This window comes from Podarcis raffonei, chromosome 18 (assembly GCF_027172205.1).
Source record: "Podarcis raffonei isolate rPodRaf1 chromosome 18, rPodRaf1.pri, whole genome shotgun sequence".
NCBI lineage: Eukaryota > Metazoa > Chordata > Lepidosauria > Squamata > Lacertidae > Podarcis > Podarcis raffonei.
This window is the reverse complement of record NC_070619.1, coordinates 1,769,730-1,795,401: the sequence shown is the minus strand read 5'-3', so window position 1 is coordinate 1,795,401 and position 25,672 is coordinate 1,769,730. Positions and strand designations below refer to the sequence as shown.

General features: G+C 46.4%; 1 protein-coding gene across 1 annotated transcript in view; it reads left to right on the top strand.

Moving 5' to 3' along the window:
• Nucleotides 1-25,672, top strand: part of MEF2B (myocyte enhancer factor 2B) — a 44,972-nt gene that overhangs the window by 4,895 nt on the left and 14,405 nt on the right. The window contains exons 2-7 of the mRNA XM_053372597.1: nucleotides 16,035-16,113; nucleotides 16,387-16,590; nucleotides 17,324-17,452; nucleotides 18,281-18,449; nucleotides 19,238-19,377; nucleotides 25,097-25,208. Coding sequence (XP_053228572.1) covers nucleotides 16,060-16,113; nucleotides 16,387-16,590; nucleotides 17,324-17,452; nucleotides 18,281-18,449; nucleotides 19,238-19,377; nucleotides 25,097-25,208 — 808 coding nt within the window. The 5' untranslated portion in view covers nucleotides 16,035-16,059. The remainder of the gene's footprint in view (nucleotides 1-16,034; nucleotides 16,114-16,386; nucleotides 16,591-17,323; nucleotides 17,453-18,280; nucleotides 18,450-19,237; nucleotides 19,378-25,096; nucleotides 25,209-25,672) is intronic.

Here is a 25,672-nt window from a genome sequence, read left to right as displayed (position 1 = left end):
GGAAAGGACTCTCTCCCCAGAGATCTGTCACTTTTGGCAATGGAAACTTTCCCAGGCATTTCAATTGTAGAGAGAATTAATTTGTGATTATTGTTGTTATTTGTAGTTCTCCTCTTCCTCTGTAGCTGCTGTTTCAGAACTTGGTATCGGTTAGTTAAATGACATCGAGGCCTAGATCAGAGAAGGACTATAAACCTTGATTTCCCCCCCAGCCCCTAAAAAATGCACCCGAGCTGATGAACATTCCTGTGGGAGGGAGTTCCATAGTTTAACTCGGCACTGTGTGAAGAAAGGTCCTGTATTCATCTTCCTTGGATTTTCACGATTTCAAATGTTAGGAAAGAGGGAGAAAAACTTTTCTCCGTCCACATTCTCCATGCCTAGCATAATTTTATAAACTGCTGTCATTTTTCGATCTAAGCTTCTCATTTTTTGAATTTAAATTCTATTCCCTGCATTTCTGTAGCAATTTGTCTTTAAAATTTTGAAAAAAAAATCTCCAATAATTTAGTGCAAATTTCTCTGTTGCAGTGGCTAGAATATTGACCCAGGACCAGGGTTGGAATATCCGTTTGGGCATGAAGCCCAGTGGGTGTGACTCTGGGCTAGTCACTGCTTCTGAGCTTCTAACCTACCTCACAGGGATGTTGTGGAGAATAGAGAAAAACCGGGATATAAATGCAACAAATAAAAAAACCAAAGATAATAAACACATTTTTGTAGGCTGTTTCAACTAGGAAATATCTCCTCAAGCAAAGTATTTTTGTAGGTCGTCTTTTCTTTTAGGTACTAAGATATTCGTGTTTGGAAAACTGCATTGCAAAGTTTGGATAAGTGCGAATCTCCAAGAATGCCTGCATCCTGCTTCTTGCATTATTATTTTTTTGATACCGCATATTTGATCGATTTAAATGTGAACTGGATCAAAATTCTCCCCCGTGCCTTAGCTGCTGGAACAAAACCCACTCTGCATATCCAGAGATCTGATTCTAAAATCTTAAATTTGGGCAGCGGAGCCTTGGAGGCCAGACTGTGGGATTCTCTGAGCAGGGTACACAATGTCTCTGTTACACAGCCTAACCAGGTCTACTTGGAAGTAGAATTTAATAGGGCTTGCTCCCAGGTAAGTAGGGTTAGCCTTGCAGTCTTAAGTGACCATCACCCTCACTGGTCAGACGACAGGTCCACCTAAGGTCCTTTCTCCAATGATGGTCAGCGCACAAGCCTGATGAAAGTGGATAGCTCAGCTGGTTAAAGTGTGGTGCTGATAGCGCCAAGGTTGCAGGTTTGATCCCCTTATGGGACAGCTGCTTATTCCTGCATTGCAGGGGGTTGGACTTGATGCTCCTCAGGGTCCCTTCCAATTCTATGAAACAGCACTCCTTGAATTCCTGGTGTCCAGCATTGAGCAACTTGTTGTAGACTGCCCCTGCACATGGAGGTTCAGTTCCAATAGAATGTCATATAAAGAGTCTTGTTGGGTGTCAAAGCAAGCACACATCTATTCTGACATCCTTTCACCCACGACAGATGGCCAAACAGATGCTTGCCAGTAATAATCATAATCATAATAATATGCCACCCATCGGACCCTCTCTGGGTGGCTTCCAGCAAAACATAAAAACACAAGAAAACATCAAACATGAAAAGCTTCCCTATGTCTTCTAAAACTCAGTCCTTTATCTCCTTGACAACTGACAGAAGGTTGTTCCACGAGGCAGGCGCCACCACCGAGAAGGCCCTCTGCCTGGTTCCCTGTAACTTCACTTCTCACAGGGAGGGAACTGCCAGAAGACCCTCGGAGCTGGACCTCCGTGTTTGGGCTGGACGATGGGGGTGGAGACGCCCCTTCAGGGATACAGGACCTGAAGATGTAAACACTCCCGCAATATTTTTTCTCTCACCCCAGTCTGATGTCCAGAGGTAGATTTTCCCTGCCTGAGGAGGCTCCATCTCACTTTGGGATTTACGTCATTTTTCTTTCTTCAAGGCTGGGTGGGATTCCACCCCCTCCGCCCCCTGTCTCAGTATAAACCCCCTTCCCACCCCCCACCCCGACCACTTTGCAGAGGAGGCTTGTGACCGGAACAGCGAATGGGGAACTGCTACCCCCCCAAAATAAACTGCGACTTTCACTCTGCGTCACTCCAGAAATTAGCCAGAATCAGCATGGGCAGGTGGCATTTCTGTGCGTGACGCAGAAGCCAGGACTTTAAAAATAAAAATAAAAATGACTATTTCTGTAGAGGCCAAGAAAAAAACCCCCAACCTGATGTATTAGGGTGAGCCTGATAATCACTAGATGAGTTTTTAAGTTCGGAATCCCAGTACGTTGCTGAGTGTTTTGCTGCCAAACACCCAAGTATCAAACTCTTGAGCCTTTGGCCTCTGAACCGACAGTTTTTCGGATCGTAAATCATTCTCAAAAATAAGGAATGCAGGTGTTAATGTGCTTGAAGGGACTTCATATATATCACATTTAAGTCTCCCCCTCCCCCAATGAGCTGAAAGAGGGTTCTCTTCATCCTCATTTAATCTCCACTGCAACCCTGCAAGGTTGGCCAAGGCAACAACAGCTCCAGAATCGCTCACTGAGTTTTTGGCCGAGTGGAATTTGAACCTGGGTTCCCACGTCCTACATATTCCTCTATTACAGGTGAAACTTGAAAAATTAGAATACAGTGGTACCACGGGTTAAGTACCGGTACTTAATTTATTCCAGAGGTCTGTTCTTAACCTGAAACTGTTCTTAACCTGAAACTGTTCTTAACCTGAAGCACCACTTTAGCTAATGGGGCCTCCTGCTGCTGCCGCGCCGCCAGAGCACAATTTCTGTTCTCATCCTGAAGCAAAGTTCTTAACCTGAAGCACTATTTCTGGGTTAGCGGAGTCTGTAACCTGAAGCGTATGTAACCCAAGGTACCACTGTAAGTTCATAATCATCACAATTATAACAAATAAAGGCTTGACATATCTTGCTTTGCATGTCATGAGTCTATCTCATGTACTAGTTTCACCTTTTAAGTTGTATTACTGAAATAAATGAACTTTTCCATGATATTCTAATTTTTCGAGTTTCACCTGTACATCATGCATGTCATCTAATATATGTACATTCCTCTATTTCACATATTATCGTTTCTCCACGTTGCTCAGATTTCAAATCCTGCCCGTGATTTCATTTAATTGCTAAATTAAAATAAATAAATAAACCCCAAGGCTTCTATGCTGCCATAAACTGTCCATCGTGCCGATCTCTTATTCACGCCGTTAGCTTTGCCAGTTCTGCAGAGAGCGCTGATTTGTAGGAGCTGTTCTTCTTTCTCTGGACTTCTTTCCAGTTCTTCGCAGATAAGATTCTGGCTGCTGTTGGATATTTGGCGATCTTCTTGCACATTTCGCATTCCAGACGAGCAGTTTGTGGGGAAAAGTCACTTTGACCAGCGGCGAGGGTGGGGGAGTCTGTTAGACGTGAGACAGGGAGTGGACCTTATGAGCATTTTTAAAATGAATTTTCTCAAATCTTGGGATGCTCTTGAGAGGACTGAAATCATGTGTGCTTCCTAAATGGAGCTTCCATGGACAGAGCCCGTCTTCCTTGGAACGGCCGAGGGCAAGAGTGGGAGGAGGCTGTTGATCTCGCATCCTGCTTGGCCTTTGGGGCAGCTGTCTGGCTACTGTGAGAACAGGACAGCTCTTGGGTAGCTCAGTCAGTAGAGCACCAGACTCTTAATTCCGGGGGTCGTAGGTTCAAGCCCTGCACTGCATGAAAGATTCTATTAACAAAGATTCTCACACTATTAACAAAACAACTTTAAAAGCACATTAAACAGCACAACCACGAGAAAAATCATATTATAAAATTCACAAGAGGCTGCAAAGGATTTGGGAAGGGGTGGCTGGCCAGGAGGAGTTACCAGGTGGCCCTCTTTATATCCACTTTAGAGGGCATGTTTGTAAAGCAGGAATGGAGATTTGGGGGGGGGTGGAATGTGCGTGGCCCCCAGAGTCCTCTCTATGCGGCCCTTGAACCTATCCTGCAGCTCCCTCACCAGCCCTTTTTGCACCCTCGTCAAACAACTACCATCTGGGATAGCCCAGAGGGTAGAGCACAAGATTCTTAATCTCAGGGTTGTGGGTTCAATACTGGGCAAAAGATTCTCGCCCTGCAGGGGGTTGGACTAGATGACCCTTGTGGCCCCTTCCAACTTGACAATGCAATGAATCTGTGATTCTAGGACGCTTGGCTTAGAGGAGCCCCCTTTGCCCTGATCCAGCAGAGCTCTCTCTGTGTTCTAAGGAGAGGATGCAGTCTTTATTTGCAGCGCAGTTGTTCTATTTGTGGGGAGAGCTTTGTGGGGGGATCCCCCCCCCAAGCATTTTTGAACCGGTCAAATCTTGGCCGTTCTGTTCAAGGCAGAGAGGGACTTTTTGCTCTCTGACACATGGTCCTGACTGGCGCTTCCGAAAGGCAAGACACCCCCCCCCGTGGCCCCCCGCTCTTCCTGGCTACCTATTTTTGTGGTCACGGCCAGCCTCATCCCCCGGTTTCCTGTCGTCTGTTTTATTTTGGGACCTTGGCTCAGCCTCCCATTCTTATTTTCAGCTCTCTCTCTCTTTTTGCATTTTGTTTCCACATTATCTTCTTCCCATGCTGAAGCATTTGGAAGCAGGCAGACGCAAACAAACAAACAGCAAAATCCAGGAAAATGATCCGCACTTTCGGAAGCAACCTGTAAACTGGAACGCAAACCACCCTCTGACTTTCACACATTGCCGAATCTTGCAGGTACAGCTCTCCAGCCGAATAATTTCCGTAAATATTCAAAAAGTAGGGTGAAGATTCCACAAAAAAATCAAACTCAAATCCATGCAATATGTTGTTCATGTATCATGTATCCTTTACCCTAAGGTTCCCTGGTGGATTGTAATGTTAAAACACCATACAGTGGTACCTCGGGTTACATACGCTTCAGGTTGCATACGCTTCAGGCTACAGACTCCGCTAATCCAGAAATAGTGCTTCAGGTTAAGAACTTTGCTTCAGGATGAGAACAGAAATTGTGCTCCGGCGGCGAGGCAGCAGCAGGAGGCCCCATTAGCTAAAGTGGTGCTTCAGGTTAAGAACAATTTCAGGTTAAGAACGGACCTCCGGAACGAATTAAGTACTTAACCCGAGGTACCACTGTATTGAAATCTATTGAAAACAACTTACACAAGAGTAAGGTACAATCACACACACACCCATCGAGGGTCAAAAGAGGAAATGGCTTTGCAAAAAACATTTCCGCTAGGCAAAATTCACATCCAAAGACGGGTGTGTTAGGTGTAATTGGTACTAAAATGCTGATTATAGTTTTCATGGGGCGATTTTAAAATATAATAATGTCAAGCCAATTTTGGGAAGAGTGGGTCCCTGAATTGAACACGGAAAAGCGAGGAACCAAATGAAATCGGCAGGCTGTCCCATCCCGACTGTGAGAGAAGCCAGCAGTTCTGTTAACTTTCCAACGGACGGATGACCCAGAAACATTTATTGGGGAAATTAGCAGCAGGGGTGACGAGGGACACCTGTGCAGCCCAGATCCTGGGGTGTAAGCCCTGAGAGACTGTTGGATCCTAAGGAGGGAGGAGCAGAAGGCCCAGGAAGGAGGCCAGGTCTGCACTGAGAGGAGCTGAGCTCCAGCGAACATGTGGAACCTTCACAGTGAGAGGCAGTCTATCTTGGAATGGAACAAGCCGCAAAGGTGGGCTTCCTTTTTCTCCCCATTGCCCTCCACCTTGAATTGCTTGGGTAGAAATGTTGGCTGCCCAGCGTTGAAATTAGGATACATCCCCTCCAACATTTCTCTGATGACAATAGGGACGTCCTTTTCAATAATAATAATAATAATAATAATAATAATAATAATAATAATAAATAAATTTTATTATATATACCCCTCCCACCTGACTGGGTTACCCCAGACACTCTAGGTGGCTCCCAGCATATATAAAACCATAATTAAACATTAAAAAATGTCTCCATACAGGGCTGCTTTCAGATGTTCTCTAGAGGTTGTATAGTTATCTCCTTGGCTCAGGGGTCGCATAACTCCACACCCTTCAACTTTTCTCCAGTGAAAATAGGGACATTCTAAGGAAAATTGTGACATTCCAGGATCAAATCAGAAGCCATGACAGTTTATGAAAATCTGGCACTGTCCCTAGAAAATAGGGACACTTGGAAGATCCTCATCTATTGAGGATTGAGGCTCATCCAGTAAGGGGTTTTCCTCCTGGCCTCACTGTGTTGGTAGCTTGTGTGTGGGCTGTACTACTAAACTGAGAGGATTCACCGGATATTTAAAAAATCCCTGCACATAGAAATCTAGCTTTTCAGGGAAAAAGCTAGGCTGGAGTTAGGACTGGGCCAAAATGCCGTTCTCACATACACCTTTTTTTCCTGCCCTTGTTGTGAGTGGTGAAATGGAGGGGGGTATTTTTGCCGCTGGAGAGGCAAAATTTAGGTGAGGGATGTGTGCGAAACTTGCTCCCCGCTGATGGTGTTCTTCCTGGAAACTCCCAGTCCCCAGGGAGGCAATACTTGTCCATGATGCCGTGATCCTAGTGGATCCACATGTGTGTGTCCACATGGAGGCAGATCCAGCCATGTGACCCATAGAATTGTAGTGCTGGAAGGCACCCACAGGGTCATCTAACCCCCCCTTAACCTCACCTCCTGGGGCAAACAATGGCCACCTATCCCTCGACACCCATGTGCCGTGCTGAGACGCATGGGAAAAATAACAGAAAGTACCTCTGGGGAGTTTTGCCCTCCCTCATCTCACAGCTCTCATTACAGCTCCGAGGAGGAAGTTTGCAGACTCTGCCGCGATGCAAAAGAGCCATAAATGGCTTCATCATATGGCAGGGAGGTCCAGCCAGTGCTTAAGCCTAATTTTCTGGGCCTGGGAAGTTGCTTGGAAAGTTCAAAACAAAACCAGGTACACGCTGAGGGAGAAATCAAATTTTATTTCTGCCATAAAAAAGTGGACTCCCTTTTGAAGTTGTGGGCTGCCCTTCCTTGGAGGTTTCGAAGTGGAGCTTGGGTGGCCACCTGTCCTGGATGCTTGAGCTGAGATTCCTGCTTTCCAGGGGGTTGGACTGGATGACCCCTGGAGTTCCCTTGCAAGTCTATGATTCTGGACTAGATGGGCCCCCTTTGGCCTGGAAGAGCAGCAAGGTTCTTTTGATGTACTTCAGCACAGAATCATAGAATTGTAGAGTTGATGAAACACACCTCAATAGTGGGGTAGGAGAGCTGGGGGGGAAATCCACACGTGGAAACCCCTGACAATTAAATCCAGTTGCGAATGACTCTGGGGTTGTGGCACTCATCTCGCTTTACAGGCCAAGGGAGTCGGCATTTGTCCTCTTCTGCAGACAGTTTTTCCAGATCATGTGACCAGCATGACTAAGCCACTTCTGGCAAACCAGAGCAGCGCATAGAAATGCTGTTTACCTTCCCGCTGGAGTGGTACCTATTTATCTACTTGCACTTTGATGTGCTTTCGAACTGCTAGGTTGGCAGGAGCAGGGACCGAGCAATGGGAGCTCACCCCGTCGCGGGGATTCGAACCGCCGACCTTCTGATTTGCAAGCCCTAGGCTCTGTGGTTTAGACCACAGCACCACCCACATCCCTAGTACATAAGTAGACAAATCTAAAAATCCTGGAACACAATTTTTCATGGCCCTCTAGCGACTCTGGTGGCTCATTTACCAGAAGTCATGTTGTTGTTTAGTCTTTTAGTCGTGTCCGACTCTTCGTGACCCCCTGGGCCAGAGCACGCCAGGCACTCCTGTCTTCTACTGCCTCCTGCACTTTGGTCAAACTCATGTTTGTAGCTTTGAGAACATTGTCCAACCATCTCGTCCTCCGTCGTCCCCTTCTCCTTGTGCCCTCCATCTTTCCCAACATCAGGGTCTTTTCCAGGGAGTCTTCTCTTCTCATGAGGTGGCCAAAGGATTGGAGCCTCAGCTTCAGGATCTGTCCTTCCAGGGAGCACTCAGGGCTGATTTCCTTCAGAATGGAGAGGTTTGATCTTCTTGCAGTCCATGGGACTCTCAAGAGTCTACTCCAGCAACAGAATTCAAAAGCATCCATTTTTCGGCTTCTTTATGGTCCAGCTCTCTTATGGTCAGCCTTCTTTATGGTCCAGCTCTCACTTCCATACATCAATACTGGGAAAACCATGGCTTTAACTATACGGACCTTTGTTGGCAAGGTGATGTCTCTGCTTTTTAAGATGCTGTCTAGGTTTGCCATCGCCTTTCTCCCAAGGAGCAGGCGTCTTTTAATTTTGTGGCTGCTGTCACCATCTGCAGTGATCATGGAGCCCAAGAAAGTAAAATCTCTCACTGCCTCCATTTCTTCCCCTTCTATTTGCCAGGAGGTGATGGGACCAGCGGCCATGATCTTCGTTTTTTTTATGTTGAGCTTCAGACCATATTTTGCACTCTCCTCTTTCACCCTCATTAAAAGGTTCTTTAATTCCTCCTCACTTTCTGCCATCAAGGTTGTTTCATCTGCATATCTGAGGTTGTTGATATTTCTTCCGGCAATCTTAATTCCAGCTTGGGATTCATCCAGCCCAGCCTTTTGTATGATGAATTCTGCATATAAGTTAAATAAGCAGGGAGACAATATACAGCCTTGTCGTACTCCTTTCCCAATTTTGAACCAATCAGTTGTTCCATATCCAGTTCTAACTGTAGCTTCTTGTCCCACATAGAGATTTCTCAGGAGACAGATGAGGTGATCAGGCACTCCCATTTCTTTAAGAACTTGCCATAGTTTGCCGTGGTCGACACAGTCAAAGGCTTTAGCATAGTCAATGAAGCAGAAGTACTTGTTTTTCTGGAACTCTCTAGCTTTCTCCGTAATCCAGCAATGCATTTAGTATTTAGTTATGTAGGTAAAGGTAAAGGTACCCCTGACCATTAGGTCCAGTCGTGGCCAACTCTGGGGTTGCGGCGCTCATCTCGCTTCATTGGCCGAGGGAGCCGGCATACAGCTTCTGGGTCGTGTGGCCAGCATGACTGAGCTGCTTCTGGCGAACCAGAGCAGCGCACGGAAATGCCATTTACCTTCCCGCCGGAGTGGTACCTGTTTATCTACTTGCACTGCATGCTTTTGAACTGCTCGGTTGGCAGGAGCTGGGACCAAGCAATGGGAGCTCACCCCGCCGCGGGGATTCGAACAGCCGACCTTCTGATCGGCAAGTCCTAGGCTCTGTGGTTTATCCCACAGCGCCACCCGCGTCCCACTATTTAGTAATGTATTTAGTTCTAACTCTGGAAGTGTAGACTCAATTCTGACCAAACAGCCTCCTAGAGCAAAAGATGCATAACTTTAAAATGAACAGTTTATATCAAATAAAGTAATATTCAGTAATCCACTAGAATACCATATAATAGTACACAATGAAATTAAAGATCAACAAATAATAATTAAACAGAAATTCACTCTTAATTACATTGATTTATAAGCTGTAATCAATAAAAGTCACAGGGCATAAAATAACACAATGCATTTTGAAAAGCAAAGACACTGGCTGAAGGAACAACAGAATAGGAGCGGATTTCTGTTTAATAGTTATTTGCTGGTATTGTGAGAATCAGTTTTGTTGTGTGCCATAATATTTTAACTCATCTTATGTTCTTAGATGGCTGCGTGTTTCACACATCCTCAGATAGGGAGAAGGTTTCAAACAGAAGCAAGAGAAGTGAAAATCGTCACTAACTGCATATACAGCCCCTCTGTCCAGTTTGGAAAACAGGGAGGAAAATCCATGATGTCAATCAAGTCATTTCTTTACCCTCATGAGGACTAGGAGCTTAACTTCTGTATACCAATACCAAGAAGAGGGCCATCTAGAACAGGGGTTAGCAAACTTTTTTAGCAGGGGGCCGGTCCACTGTCTCTCAGACCTTGTGAGGGGCCGGACTATATTTTGAAAAAAATATAATGAATGAATTCCTATGCCCCACAAATAACCCAGAGATGCATTTTAAATAAAAGGACACATTCTACTCATGTAAAAACACTCTGATTCCCAGACTGTTCATGGGCTGGATTGAGAAGGCGATTGGGCTGGATCCGGCCCCCAGGCCTTAGTTTGCCTACCCATGGTCTAGAACAGAGGTCAGCAAACTTACCGCACCTCAGGCTGGTGTCTCCAGCGCCGATCGCACGGCGGGTCGGAGGGCGGGGTAGCGTGTGCCCATACGTGTGCGCACACGTTATTTCTGGCACGCTTCCGGGTTGGAGGAGCACCGGAAATATGTAGCTTGTGCACATGTGCATGGGCCTCCTGCAGCCCGGATGTGCACCAGACATAACACTTGTGCATGCGCAAATAGCGCTTGCGCATGCACACAACCTATTTCCGGTGCTCCTCCGACCTGGAAGTGGGCAGCCGTGCAGCGCCAGTAACAGCAGGCAGCGGGGGTCGCCGCGGGCCAGATAAATGAGTCCCTCGGGCCTTATCCTGCCCGTGGGCCTTAGTTTGGGGACCCCTGATCTAGAAGCTGTCTTCTGTGCCTGAGAGGATGTTCCGTGCTTTTATGTTGAAGGGGATCTCAGATTATGCGCTTCCCCTTTTTTGGTAGTTCTATTGAGCACAGAGGGATAATTTTATCTCCAAATAATGGATTTCATTTCACTTTTCATTCCATACCTTCCAACATTTCTCAAACCATCTCTTGAGGACTAGAATCTTGTGGAGTTCCCATGGCACGTAGATCCAGGGGCCATAGCTCAGGGACAGAGTTTTGCACGCCAGTTGGTGTAGGATGCACTGACAAAGCTCAGTCGGGAGATTCTTAATTTCAGGGTTGCGGGTTCGAGCCTCAACTTGCTCAGAAGATTCCTGTGTCACAGAAGGTTGGACTAGATGACCTTGGGTGGCCCCTTCCAGCTCTACAATTCTATGACTGTAAGGCAGTTTCCGAGGCTCCTAGTAACCCTTATAGGAAACTGATTGGGGAGATGGGTTGTATTTGTGGATTACTGATTTATAACTAAGGCTTTATGTAGATGGACTAAAAGTCAAGAGTAACTCTTCGTGATATTTGGGGCTATGCTACAGCAAAGTAAAAGTCTAGTAGGAATTTTAAAAAGAGCAGTCGATGGGAAATGAATAAGAAGAAAATAGAAAAAAATGCGAAAATAGAAAAGGACGAAATGCTGAAATATTTTAAGTTTTTGAAATGTAATTTGGAAATGGGATGTAATATTGATTAGCAAATAAAGGTGAGAAGTGAAGCATCAATCTGGTGGGGGGGAGTCAGCTTATAAATGTGTATTATTTGATGTTCGTTTGTTAGAAATTTTGAAATTTAGTAAAAATTAATTGGCAAACGGGGGGGGAATGATTGGGGAGACCATCCTTGCCTCTCCCTCTCCCTCACACAAGCAACTCCCCCCCCCCTCTTCCTCTTTCCTGCCTCCTCTAATGAGTTTCCCAGGGAGGAAGCAGCTGATGAAACTGGGCAGCTCCTTACATAAGCTTTTCCTGCCTGCGTTATTGAGGTTGAATCCTGACACGACAGAAGTGCTGTTTCTGGGGGATGTGTTGGGGAGTTGGGACTCCCTGGTCCTTCGTGGGGTAACTGTGCTCCCGAAGGACCAGGTGCACAGCCTGGGAGTCATTTTGGACTCACCGCTGTCCATGGAGGTGCAGGTCAATTCTGCATCCAGGGCAGCTGTTTACCAGCTCCAACTGAGACCTTCCCTGCCTGCAGACTGTCTTGCCAGAGTGGTGCATGCTCTGGTTATCTCCCGCTTGGACTACTGCATGCGCTCTACGTGGGGCGGCCTTTGAAGGTGACCCGGAAACTACAACTAATCCAGAATGTGGCAGCTAGACTGGTGACTGGGAGCAGCTGCCGGGACCATATAACTCCGGTCCTAAAGGATCTTCACTGACTCCCAGTACGTTTCCGAGCACCGTTCAAAGTGTTGGTACAGTGGTACCTCTGGTTGCGAATGGGATGCGTTCCGGAGGCCCGTTCGCAACATGAAAAGAGCGCAACCTAAAGCACCATATCTGCACAGGTGCGCTGCACGATTTGACACTTGTGCGCATGCGTGAAGCGCAATTTAGTACTTCTGCACATGCGCAAGCGGCGAAACCCGGAAGTAACCCTTTCCGGTTCTTCCGGGTCGCCACGGGACGTAACCTGAAAGAACGGACCTCCAGAATGAATTAAGTTCTTAACCCAAAGTACCATTGTACTGAGCTTTAAAGACCTAAATGGCCAAAGATAGGAAAATGTTTATTGAATATATGGGGGGGGGATTGTGTACACTTGAAAACGTTGGCAGCGTTAAGATAAATTCAGCAGTGTAAATAAGTTTGGATGGGTGTAATGATAGAATACTGAATGGTTTAGTTTATGTAAAATATGCAAGGATTTATGATATGCAAAATGAATCATGGAAAGAGAAGCGGGGAAGTCATTGATATTTTAAGGATGTTTGAATGAGTATTCTAAATTGTAAAACAGAAAATTTAATAAAAATTATATAAAAAAGAAAAGAAAGAAAAACCTAAACGGCCATGGTCCTGTATGCTTGAAGGAGCATCTCTGCCCCCATTGTTCAGCCTGGACACTGAGGTCCAGCACTGAGGGCCTTCTGCTGTACAAATAATAAAAAAATAACTATTAATACGTTGGCCGTATGCCCTACAGAGCGACTGGAGATCTGGATCCCAAGTGGAACCAAAGGCTTCCTCTTGCTTTGGCCGACTCTTCCATTTAAAAGACAACAAGTGACTTTCTGCTCCTTCGTCGTTCAACTTGATTGCACGTTGCTCTCTCTGTGTTCCTTTGTTCATTCATTTATCTATTTCATAAAACGTATACAACACTTCATTGTAAAAAGAAAAAAAAAGGAAAGAAACCTTAAAGTTTAGATAAACCAATAAGGGGAAATGGAGAACAGCGAAGAGCACATGAGAGAGGGTACAGCTGGTCAACTTGGTTGTGACCTGAAGTGTCGCATGCGCTGCAACATTCAGTTGCAGCATCGACTGGATTGTCCTTAATGCCATTGTCAGCCTACATAATTGAACCTTAAACAAAAGCCTTCTAAGTGGAAATATATACTAGAGCTGGGCCAACCCCCTGCAATGCAGGGATCTTTTGCCCAAGGTGGGGCTCGAACCCACAACCCCGAGATTAAGAGTCTCATGCGCTACCAACAAAGCTACATTAGCAACCACATTTTATTATTATATTTATTTATATCCCACCTTCTTCCCAGACAGGGACTCAGGGTGTCTTACAGATAAAACAGAAGCAGCTAAAAACCTAGAGAGAGAGAAACAATAATTAAAAAGCCATTAAGTACTAATTAGAATTAAAATTCTCTGTGTGTACTATTAAAACATACAGGTAATTAAAATGCAACCAGCATGGCACCAGCCCCCTCATTAAAAACAGTCAGTTCCCAGAAGCCTGTTGGAACCAGAGAGTCTTCACCTGCCAGCGGAAGGAGAGCAAGGAGGGAGCCAGTCTGGCTTCCCCAGGGAGGGAGTTCCTACGTTGCCTGGGAGGAGCCACCACCGAGAAGGCCCTGTCTGAGAGGGTGGCGGGACTGGGAGAAGGGTCTCCCCACAAGATTTGGGCATGTTCTTTCTCCAACGTAGCATTTTTATTCCTGCTTTACCCTGGCAGGTGCCTTTTTGTAAAAAGCGGTTTGGTTGTCCCTGCGAAACTCAGAGAAGTGTGAATCTCGAAGGACAGCTGTGCTTCATTGGGCACGTTGTTTCGGAAGGTACGGATCGGCTCGATTTGGGTTCAAATGCAGACTGAATTGGATTTCCCCACCGTCCCTGGTCTGGCAGGAGACCCATCCTTGATTGATCGCTGCTGCTAAAGATTCCGACTGTACAGTTCTATGATTCTCTTGGAAAATTTAGTACTTAAACAAGCACTTTTCCCTATGTTTGATGTCTGGGGAGAACGGGGGTGGGAGTCCCTGCAGGAATGTTTCCAGAGTTCTCTGTTACCAAACTGAGGGTCCCGTGTGCATTTTTCTGGACAGTTTTTTTTAAAATTACGGTACCTTTTGGCGCCCTGTGTGGGTGGTGACCTAAACGGCCGCTGTCGTGGGAACGGCGTCACTGCTTCCTCCCATCTTCTTAAAATTAGTTCTGATTGGCTATATTTAGTCCCCAGCGCTCAATAAGACAGAACAGGACCTGAAGAGGATTTTTTTTTAAAAGCAGTGATTCGGAACCCACCGCCGGAAATGGAGCTGTTTGATTTGCAACAGATTTGTATATTTCAGGTCATAGAACTGTAGAGCTGGACTGGATACCCAGGGCACATCTAGTCCAGCCCCCCGCAATGCGGGAATCACAGCTAAGGGAGAGATGTTGTGTGCCAGCTGCCCTGTGGTGCTGTGTTTCTACTTGCGATGAGTTTCCCCCGCTTTGGGGATCATGGAAGAAGAAAAGTCACTCACCCTCTGCTGTGGTACAGCCCCTTCTTGTCACCCTAAGGCTGTACCAGGACACAACAGATGTTTGTTGTTTGTTTGTTTGTGATACTCTTAATGTTTGTATAATTGTTTAGTTTTCTTTCTAATTGCTTTGCTCATTTGCTGCCTTGGGTCAGCTTTGGGAGGAAGGGCGAGAGAGAAATTTAAAATAATAATTTTCAGATTTTGCAAAGGCTCCATCACAAATGCTGCAAGAGGGGCTGTTAACTGCAAGTCAGGAAAAAAACACCCTTTATTCAAGGTTTATAATTGCTACATGTCAGGCCCTGAGTACAGATCTCTACAGGAAGGGCTAGAGGACAACGATCAGGAGTCCGAGTTCTGCTGAAAGAATCACAACAGATAAAGGAAAGCAATTTTCCACACAGTGCAGAGTTAAACTGTGGAATTCACTGCTGCAGGAAGCAGCGACAGCCAACTTGGATGGCTTTTAAGAAGGATTGGACTAATTCATGGAGGAGAGGGCTAGCGATGGCTACTAGCCGCAGTGGTGATGCTCTGTCTCCAGCCAGTCTCTTCGCTTGTTCCTATGCAACCTCCCAGTCCAGGGGCACTCTATCTGGCTCCCCAGGTTCTTTGGGGTATTTGGTCACTGCGAGAACAGGATACTGGACTGGGTGGGCCATTGGCCTGATCCAACAGACCCTTCTTACATTATTTTAATGCTCTGACAAACGGTCCTGCCTCCCCCCACGAGCTTGAAAAGGCAAAATGCCACCCCACGCTTTCCATTTTCACTAAAAGTCCGGTTTGGGGGGAGGAAGTGTCTTTGCAAGAAGTCCATGTTAAATTGGGCAACCTGATTTTGCAGTACGTGATTGAAACCTGCAAAAAAACCCCAAAGACAATCTGGAAGTTCCCTCCCTGTTAGGCCTGGGTAACATCCAGTAACATTGTGATATATCAGCAGCTTAGGTAAAGGTAAAGGGACCCCTGACCGTTAGGTCCAGTCATGACTGACTCTGGGGTTGCAGCGCTCATCTCGCTTTACTGGCCGAGGGAGCTGGCGTACAGCTTCCGGATCATGTGGCCAGCATGACTAAGCCGCTTCTGGCGAAACCAGAGCAGCGCACGGAAATGCCGTTTACCTTCCTGCCGGAGCGGTACCTATTTATCTACTTGCACTTCATGCTTTCGAACTGCTAGGTTGGCAGGAGCAGGGACCGAGCAATGGGAGCTCACCCCGTTGTGGGGGTTCGAACTGCCTACCTTCTGATCGGCAAGTCCTAGGCTCTGTGGTTTAACCCACAGCGCCACCCGCGTCCCTATCAGCAGCTTAAATACCTCCATATACTGATAAAACACAATGTCTGGAATGCATCTCGGCTGCTTCCTCCTCCCTATCTCAAATTGTCTGAAACCGGCATCTTGATCTGAACGCCATACTGGTTTCAGACAATTTGTCAATTTTTCAACCCAGCTCTACAGAGTGTGTGTGTAAAATCATACATTTTTATTTTCTTTAGCCATCTGCCCAGCTGTCTCCATCTGCCCCGAATTGCAATGGGCCGGAAAAAGATCCAGATTAGTCGGATTTTGGACCAAAGGAATCGGCAGGTAAGCACTTTTTAAAAAACAAAAGCCAAAACCAGTTACAAAGAGGGCTGTGGAGACTGGACCAAGGAGAGGAAGCCCCATGGTCTGAATGTGGGCCCCCAAAGCTCTCTGTCTGGCCCTCGTGAATCTCCTTAGGCCACGCCTCCTCATATAGCCACACCCCCTCTCCCAGCAGGGCTTCTTCAGCTGCAGCCCCTGCATTGTGTGGGGTTGGGATGGATGACCCCTGGGTGTCCCGTCCGACTCTGCGGTTCCGCCACTCTCCCCTTCCAGGTCACGTTCACCAAGAGGAAGTTTGGGCTCATGAAGAAGGCGTATGAGCTCAGCGTCCTGTGCGACTGCGAGATCGCCCTCATCATCTTCAACAGCGCCAACCGGCTCTTCCAGTACGCCAGCACAGACATGGACAAAGTGCTTCTCAAGTACACAGAGTATAGTGAGCCCCATGAAAGCCGGACCAACGCCGACATCCTGGAGGTAAAATGCAAGTTTATCTATTCGCTTTTCATGGAATCCTAGAATTGCAGAGCTGCAAAGGGGCCTCCAAGGGTCATCTAGTCCAACCCCCTGCAATGCAGGAATTTGAAAGTTGTTCTAAATGTTTTTCTGCCATTGTGTTTTACTGCTGTAGCCCACCCTGCGTGCTGTCTTCACTAGCACCATCCACTTCAGTGCACCCTTTCCCCCAAAATATATGCATTTTTGCAAACCTCAGTTGCCAAATCTCAAGGGGTGGCTGTGTTTTGGATTTTGGTACCATTCCGGAAAGGGCAAATTTGGTAGGTTTTGGCTTTAAATGCAAACTGAACCGCTCACATTCCCTAGACTTAATGGAGAGAACAAACAGAGATATTGGAACGTTGCCAAACAGCGATGTCCTGGGCACCTTTTCCCTTTATATCTCTTTGCATTTAATATATTATGTTATAACCTTGGAGGTCTGTTGGTTGGTCCCCTTCTTATTTACTTAAGCGTGCATTGATTAAGGCACTGCAAAAAATCAAAGCAATACTGTGCATTGCATTCTGTCGAGATACTTTTCCTGTTCTTGCTGTCTTATCCTTCTTGCACATTTGTGGGATGTGAACATCGTTTGCAATTGGGGTCAGTATTATTTATGGGGAGGGTTGGGCGTTTCTCATGGGGGGGTCAAGGTGGGATTGTTGTTGTTTGTCCCCAAAACTCCTTCTCTGTCGCCCGCACTCCGTAGACCCTGAAAAGGAAGGGCTTGGGCATTGAAGGTCCCGACCTGGATCTGGAAGAAGCTCTGGAGCCAGCGAGGAAACTGAGGCAACTCGGCGAGGGTGTGGACCTCACGCTGGCCCAACCCAAGCTCTGTGTGAGTAACAGCTTTTAGGGAGAGAACGGGCACAGGATTCAGACCATTGATATTGCCCGCACTATCAGCTGCCTTCTGGGTTTCGGGCAACAGGCAATTCCAGCTCTGCCTGGAAATATTTATTTAAAAGCATTTCTGAACCACTAGATGCTTTAAATACTAGGTGCTAAGTTATTCTCAGAGTAGAGCCCTTGAAATCAATAGACTTCCGTTCATCATTTGCTTCATTTTACTCTATTCCCCATCATGCATAAACCACTTGATTGTAAAGACAAACTCTAAGCGGTTTACAAAAGCAAAGCGAAACATTTAAATGACCCTGAGCAACAGGCTCTTAATCTCAGGGTCAAAAAAGAGGCTGTAATGGGCCAATATATACGTGGACTGGAGCAAGTGGCTTTTCTTCTTTAAGTATTCAAAGTTCTCAATCAAGCTCAAGGTTGAACCAGCCAGATGTTTAACTGAGAATCAATCACAGCCAGTGCATTATTTGAAAAATAAGACTTCAGAGGCATATGCCCCAAAATTGCAAGCAGACTTTCTGTTTTCACAACTGCAGCCTTGGTTTGAGGAGTCATTTGGCACCTCGCTTATATATATGAGTTTCTAACAGTGCATGCAACAGTATTTATGGGTTTGTAAAAGCTGGACCATGCCTGGCTCCTTAAACCCAGAGCGCAGGCTCCCTTGGCCTCCAGATCTGTCTGGTTGCAGGTGGGAGAACACCCCATCCGATATTCCCCGGGTTCCGAGTTCAAGAGGCAGCCACAATTCTCAGACCACACCTTTCCTTGGCTAAAGGTCTTTGTTGCTCCATCTTCCTTTCAGTCTGCACCTTCCCTCTCCAGCCTGGAAGGGGGGTCGATGAGGACTCCCCCCTCTGGGAGCGAAGGTGGGGCGGGCGGCTCCCGGGAGTCCCCTCACCAGCAGAGGCACCTGCCAGCCCTCCCCAAGCACGCCACCCCTCCAGTGCGGTCTCCAGCGCCCCTGGGAGCAGGTATGTTGCGACCGCAGCAAGAGACCTTCATGGGCTGGGATTGGGGTCTGGGGCGGGTGCTTCCGAAAGTCACCTGGGTGCACCAGGACCTGGGTTTGAATTCTCACTCAACCATGAATTTCACGGGTTGGTTGGTTGTTGTTGGGATTGAAGGAGGGAGAGAACCAGCTTCAGCTCCGTAGAGGGAAAAGGGGGGATATAAATGCAATAAATCAACAAACAAATATTTCTAAATGTTTTAAATAGCTGTTCAACTGTTTTCACTAATGGTCTTGCTCTTTTTTTTTTGCACACTGCTTCAAGTTGCTGGGGTTTTTTTTTAATTTTATTCTGTGAACTGGCCTGAGATCTTTTGATGAAAGCCAATATGTTGTTGTTTTTAGTTATTTATTGATTTAAAATCAAGCAGCATATAAATTCCATGAGATAAAAAAAGAATGTGGATCATGTGCTTTGATTTATTATTATTATTATTATTATAGCTAATTTTAATTATTTCCCACCCAATATTTTAAATTGTTGTCCTTCCTGGTCTTTTCTTATTCTTTTTGTGAACTGTTCATTTAGAAATAAATTAAAAAATTGTCCAGTAGCACCTTGGAGACCAGCTGAGTTTGTTCTGGGTATAAGCTTTCGTGTGCCTGCACACTTCTTCAGATAAACATGCTCATTTAGAGTTCCTTTTCACAACCAAGAGGTATATGAATTTTACGAAATAGATAAAAAATGAAGCATGAAGGTTCTTGGAACTGGGAGCCCCTGACCTGTCTGCTTTTCTGCCCCTGCAGGGATGGGCTACCCTCTCTTCTCCCACGGCAACCTGGGTCGGGCGTTGTCCAGCAAGCCCCCTCCTCCGCTTTACCTGGGGGCCGACCCCCATCGAGGGGAAGGAGCCCTGTCTGCCGGCAGGAGCCACGTGGTGTCGGCCGTGAGTAGATCGTGGCTCATGAAGCCTCCGTCTCCTAGGCGGGGCAAAATCTGGGGGTGCCAAGGCTGGGCATCTGCCTGCAGTGGGGCAGGGGAGAGGCAAGATAAGAATAATAGAATCGTAGACTTGAGAGAGACCCGAGGGTCATCTAGTCCAACCCCCTGCAATGCAGGAATCTCAGCTAAAGCACCCAGGACAGACGGCCACCCAATCTCTGCTGAAAATCCCCAAGGATAGTCCACAACCTCCCAAGTGTACCTTGTGCTGTTGAACAGCTCTTACCAAACAATTAAACCCCTGTGTTGCAAACAATTATCACTAATATCCAAACCAAGTACAACAATGCAATATCAATATAAACTCTTTATATAATCTACACAGAACATTGAACAATATGTGTGTGTTTAGTCGTTTAGTCGTGTCCGACTCTTCGTGACCCCATGGACCAGAGCACGCCAGGCACCTCTGTCCTCCACTACCTCCCGCAGTTTGGTCAGACTCATGTTTGTGGCTTCGAGAACACTATCCAACCATCTCATCCTCTGTCGCCCCCTTCTCCTTGTGCCCTCCATCTTTCCCAGCATCAGTGTCTTCTCCAGGGAGTCTTCTCTTCTCATGAGGTGGCCAAAGTACTGGAGCCTCAGCTTCACGATCTGTCCTTCCAGTGAGAACTCAGGGCTGATTTCATTAAGAATGGATGCGTTTGATCTTCTTGCAGTCCATGGGACTCCCAAGAGTCTTCTCCAGCACCATAATTCAAAAGCATCAATTCTTCGGCGATCAGCCTTCTTTATGGTCCAGCTCTCACTTCCATACATCACTACTGGGAAAACCATGGCTTTAACTATACGGACCTTTGTTGGCAAGGTGACGTCTCTACTTCTCAAGATGCTGTCTAGGCCTGTCATTGCCCTTCTCCCAAGAAGCAGGCGTCTTTTAATTTCGTGGCTGCTGTCACCATCTGCAGTGATCATGGAGCCCAAGAAAGTAAAATCTCTCACTGCCTCCATTTCTTCCCCTTCTATTTGCCAGGAGGTGATGGGACCCGTGGCCATGATCTTCGTTTTTTTGATGTTGAGCCTCAGACCATATTTTGCGCTCTCCTCTTTCACCCTCATTAAAAGGTTCTTTAATTCCTCGTCACTTTCTGCCATCAAGGTTGTGTCATCTGCATATCTGAGGTTGTTGATATTTCTTCCGGCAATCTTAATTCCAGTTTGGGATTCATCCAGCCCAGCCTTTCGCATGATGTATTCTGCGTATAAATTAAATAAGCAGGGAGACAAAATACAGCCTTGTCGTACGCCTTTCCCAATTTTGAACCAATCAGTTGTTCCATATCCAGTTCTAACTGTAGCTTCTTGTCCCACATAGAGATTTCTCAGGAGACAGATGAGGTGATCAGGCATTCCCATTTCTTTAAGAACTTGCCATAGTTTGCTGTGGTCGACACAGTCAAAGGCTTTTGCATAGTCGATGAAGCAGAAGTAGATGTCTTTCTGGAACTCTCTAGCTTTCTCCATAATCCAGCGCATGTTTGCAATTTGGTCTCTGGTTCCTCTGCCTCTTCTAAATCCAGCTTGCACTTCTGGGAGTTCTCGATCCACATACTGTTTGAGCCTTCCTTGTAGAATTTTAAGCATAACCTTGCTAGCGTGTGAAATGAGTGCAATTGTGCGGTAGTTGGAGCATTCTTTGGCACTGCCCTTCTTTGGGATTGGGATGTAGACTGATCTTCTCCAATCTTCTGGCCACTGCTGAGTTTTCCAAATTTGCTGGCATATTGAGTGTAGCACCTTAACAGCATCATCTTTTAAAATTTTAAATAGTTCAGCTGGAATACCATCACTTCCACTGGCCTTGTTATTTGCAGTGCTTTCTAAGGCCCATTTGACTTCACTTTCCAGGATGTCTGGCTCAAGGTCAGCAACCACACTACCTGGGGTGTACGAGACATCCATATCTTTCTGGTATAATTCCTCTGTGTATTCTTGCCACCTCTTCTTGATGTCTTCTGCTTCTGTTAGGTCCTTACCACTTTTGTCCTTTATTATGGTAATCTTTGTACGAAATGTTCCTTTCATATCTCCAATTTTCTTGAACAGATCTCTGGTTCTTCCTATTCTGTTGTTTTCCTCTATTTCTTTGCATTGCTCGTTTAAGAAGGCCTTCTTGTCTCTCCTTGCTATTCTTTGGAAATCTGCATTCAATTTCCTGTATCTTTCACTATCTCCCTCGCATTTTGCTTGCCTTCTCTCCTCCGCTATTTGTAAGGCCTCGTTGGACAGCCACTTTGCTTTCTTGCATTTCCTTTTCATTGGGATGGTTTTCGTTGCTGCCTCCTGTATAATGTTGCGAGCCTCCATCCATAGTTCTTCAGGCACTCTGTCCAGCAAATCTAAATCCTTAAACCTGTTCCTCACTTCCACTGCGTATTCATAAGGGATTTGATTTAGATTCTATCTTACCGGCCCAGTGGTTTTTCCTACTTTCTTCAGTTTAAGCTTGAATTTTGCTATAAGAAGCTGATGATCTGAGCCACAGTCAGCTCCAGGTCTTGTTTTTGCTGACTGTATAGAGCTTCTCCATCTTTGGCTGCAGAGAATATAATCAATCTGATTTCGATACTGCCCATCTGGTGATGTCCATGTGTAGAGTCGTCTCTTGTGTTGTTGGATCCCCTTCATGGATCACTGCCTTGCCGTGGCGAAGGGGCTTGAAGAACTCAGAGAAGCTATGAACTACGCCGAGCAGGGCACACAAGATGAACAGGTCATAGTGGAGAGTTTTGACCAAACGTGATCCACCTGGAGGAGGAACCGGCAAGCCACTCCAGTATCCTTGCCAAGAAAACTCCATGGACAAAGACAACAGGCATATAAAAGTTATGACGCTGGAAGATGAGCCCCTCAGGTCGGAAGGCATCCAACATGCTACTGGGGAAGAGCGGAGGGCAAGTACAAGTAGATCCAGAGCTGATGAAGCGGCTGGGCCAAAGCCGAAAGGACGCTCAGTTGCAGATATGCCTGGAAGCGAAAGGAAAGTCCAATGCTGTAAAGAAAAATATTGCATAGGAACCTGGAATGTAAGAACCATGAACCTGGGTAAGTTGGAGGTGGTCAAAAATGAGATGGCAAGAATAAATATTGACATCCTGGGCATCAGTGAACTAAAATGGACGGGAATGGGCGAATTCAGTTCGGATGACCATCACATCTACTACTGTGGGCAAGAAACCCGTAAAAGAAATGGAGTGGCCCTCATAGTCAACAAAAGAGTGGCGAAAGCTGTACTGGGATGCAATCTCAAAAATGATAGAATGATCTCGATACGAATCCAAGGCAGACCTTTTAACATCACAGTAATCCAAGTTTATGCACCAACCACTGGTGCTGAAGAAACTGAAATAGACCAATTCTATGAAGACTTACAAGACCTTATAGAAGTGACACCAAAGAAGGATGTTCTTCTCATTATAGGGGATTGGAATGCTAAAGTAGGGAATCAAGAGATAAAAGGAACAACTGGCAAGTTTGGCCTTGGAGATCAAAACGAAGCAGGGCAAAGGCTAATAGAGTTCTGTCAAGAGAACAAGCTGGTCATCACAAACACGCTTTTCCAACAACACAAGAACAATATGAAAAACCAAATAAACAGAAATCTTATAAATCTCTGAAAGTCACAAAATGTGTACTCTTGATGGATTTTCTTGAAAACGTAGAACCAAATAAACATAAGTCTTATAAGTCTCTGAAAGAAGCAATGGGTCAGATTCTTATCTGATGAAAACAAGCCGTAAAGCTTTGTTTTAGGACGTCCAACGCTGCCAAAGTGGTCCGCAAACGGACGTAGTGAACAGTGATTCCAGATATACCCACTCTTTCGTAGAATTCTTCTTCAGCACAGCAGAAGGATACAGAAATGCTTCATAAACCCATCTATATGGTGAATGGCATTGTATAACAACAATATCTGTGGAACAGTGGTCATAGAATCATAGAATCATAGAAGAGTTGGAAGAGACCACAAGGGCCATCGAGTCCAACCCCCTGCCAAGCAGGAAACACCATCAGAGCACTCCTGACATATGGTTGTCAAGCCTCTGCTTAAAGACCTCCAAAGAAGGAGACTCCACCACACTCCTTGGCAGCAAATTCCACTGTCGAACAGCTCTTACTGTCAGGAAGTTCTTCCTAATGTTTAGGTGGAATCTTCTTTCTTGTAGTTTGGATCCATTGCTCCGTGTCCGCTTCTCTGGAGCAGCAGAAAACAACCTTTCTCCCTCCTCTATGTGACATCCTTTTATAGATTTGAAGATGGCTATCATATCATAAAGTTATGTAACCACTGAATCTCCTTTCATGTAACTTGTAGCCATGGGTTCGAGTCCTCCCCTCCAGAGCAGGAGAAAACAAGCTTGCTCCCTCTTCTTAGTCTCCTCTTTTCCAAGCTAAACATCCCCAGCTCCTTCAACCGTTCCTCATCAGGCTTGGTTTCCAGACCCTTGATCATCTTGGTTGCCCTCCTCTGCGCACCTTCCAGCTGGTCAGCGTCCTTCTTAAACTGACCTGCCCAGAACTGGACACAGGACTCCAGGTGTGATCTGACCAAGGCAGAAGAGAGCAGGACTGTTACTCCCCTTGATCTGGTCGCTAGACTTCTGTGTATGCCTCACCCTTTGGACAAGCGCAAACTCTTAAATTTGTTCCTATTGATAAGCAAGGGGGCCGCCACCTAATGAGTGCAGCCATTCGACATTTTCCACCTAGCCTCGCATTGTGTACACTAAGCTGCCCGTCCTCATGATTCCACGCTGCACGGGGTCAGACTAGATGACCCTTGGGTCCCTTCCAGCTCTACGGTTCTAGGGCCCTCGTATTTACGGGACCGCCTCTCCTGGTCTGCCCCTCAGAGGACCTTAAGGTCCATGAATAATCACAGTTTAGAGGTCCCGGGCCCTAAGAAAGTCAGACTATCCTCCACCAGGGCCAGGGCCTTCTCAGTGATGGCTCCGACCTGGTGGAAGGCTCTGTCCCATGAGACCAGGGCCCTGCAGGATTTAACCTCCTTCCGTCGGGCCTGTAAGACAGAGCTATTCTGCCTGGCCTTTAATTTGAATTCAGCCTGATCTTTTATTCCCCTTCCTTCCCTCCCTCTCCCCTTTTTATGAAGATTACGCTCTGAGACCCCACAGCTAATTCTCCCCTGGTCTCCTCACTGGCCCAAATAGGACTAATTTAGCCAGCTAGCCCTGGTGATCGTCTAATGTTTATTGGATGGATTTTCCCCCTAAATTGTTTTTTGAATTCTGAATTTATGGTTATTCACGTTTTATACCGTATTTTATGCTGTTTTTTGTTGCATCAATTAAGTGTTTTAAATTTGTTGTTAGCCGCCCTGAGCCTGGTTTTCTGAACCGGGAAGGGCGGGGTATAAATAAAAAAATATTATTATTATTATTATTATTATTATTATTATTACGACTGATTTAATCTGAACCTAGGAAATTGTGTGCCTGGTGTTTCAGGCAGGGGATGTTCCCAGCCCTGCCTGGAAGGGCAGGCTCCACCCCACTGTTCTATGGTCCTTTCCCCAGCGGGGGACTTTGGTCTCACATTTCAGTGGTGCTCTGTGAGAGCCCTGCAGCCCCCCTCCAACTTTGCCTGGCGTGACCACTGAGTGGCGCACTCCTGTGATCCTGGATTATCTCCCCGCACAGCGTTCCTTGTACCCTGGACTTCAGAGCACGACTCCCGCCTTGTCTGCAGGAAGCACCTGTCTCCCAGGGCACGGGCTGCCGGGCTACTACTCTCTCTCCTCTAGCCACCCAGGTATGCTTTTGGTCAGCCTATCAGGCGTCATCTTGCTGAGGGCACTGGGGTGGGAACTGTGGAACTCCTGTCCTCAGGCCCAGACCTGTTCCCTAGTGAGCTGCTGGGAACTGTAGTTTGCCACCTCCTCCCTGAGCCCTGTTGGGGTGCAGTAAGCCACCTTAAATCTCTCACCCAGCTAGCTCAGTATTGCTGACACAGACTGGCAGCGTCTCTCTGGGGTTTCGGACCTCCCCAGCCTCACCGGAAGAGACTGCCGGAAACAGAACCCAGGACTCTTTGTGCAAAGCCACCAAACTGCAACTCTTCCCTTAAAAGTTCCTAGTGCCCATTGTTCTAAATCATGGGGAGGCAACCTCAGGCCCGGGGGCCGGATCTGGCCCAATTGCCTTCTAAATCCAGCCCACAGGCAGTCCAGGAATCAGTGTGTTTTTACATGAGTAGAAGATGTCCTTTTATTTAAA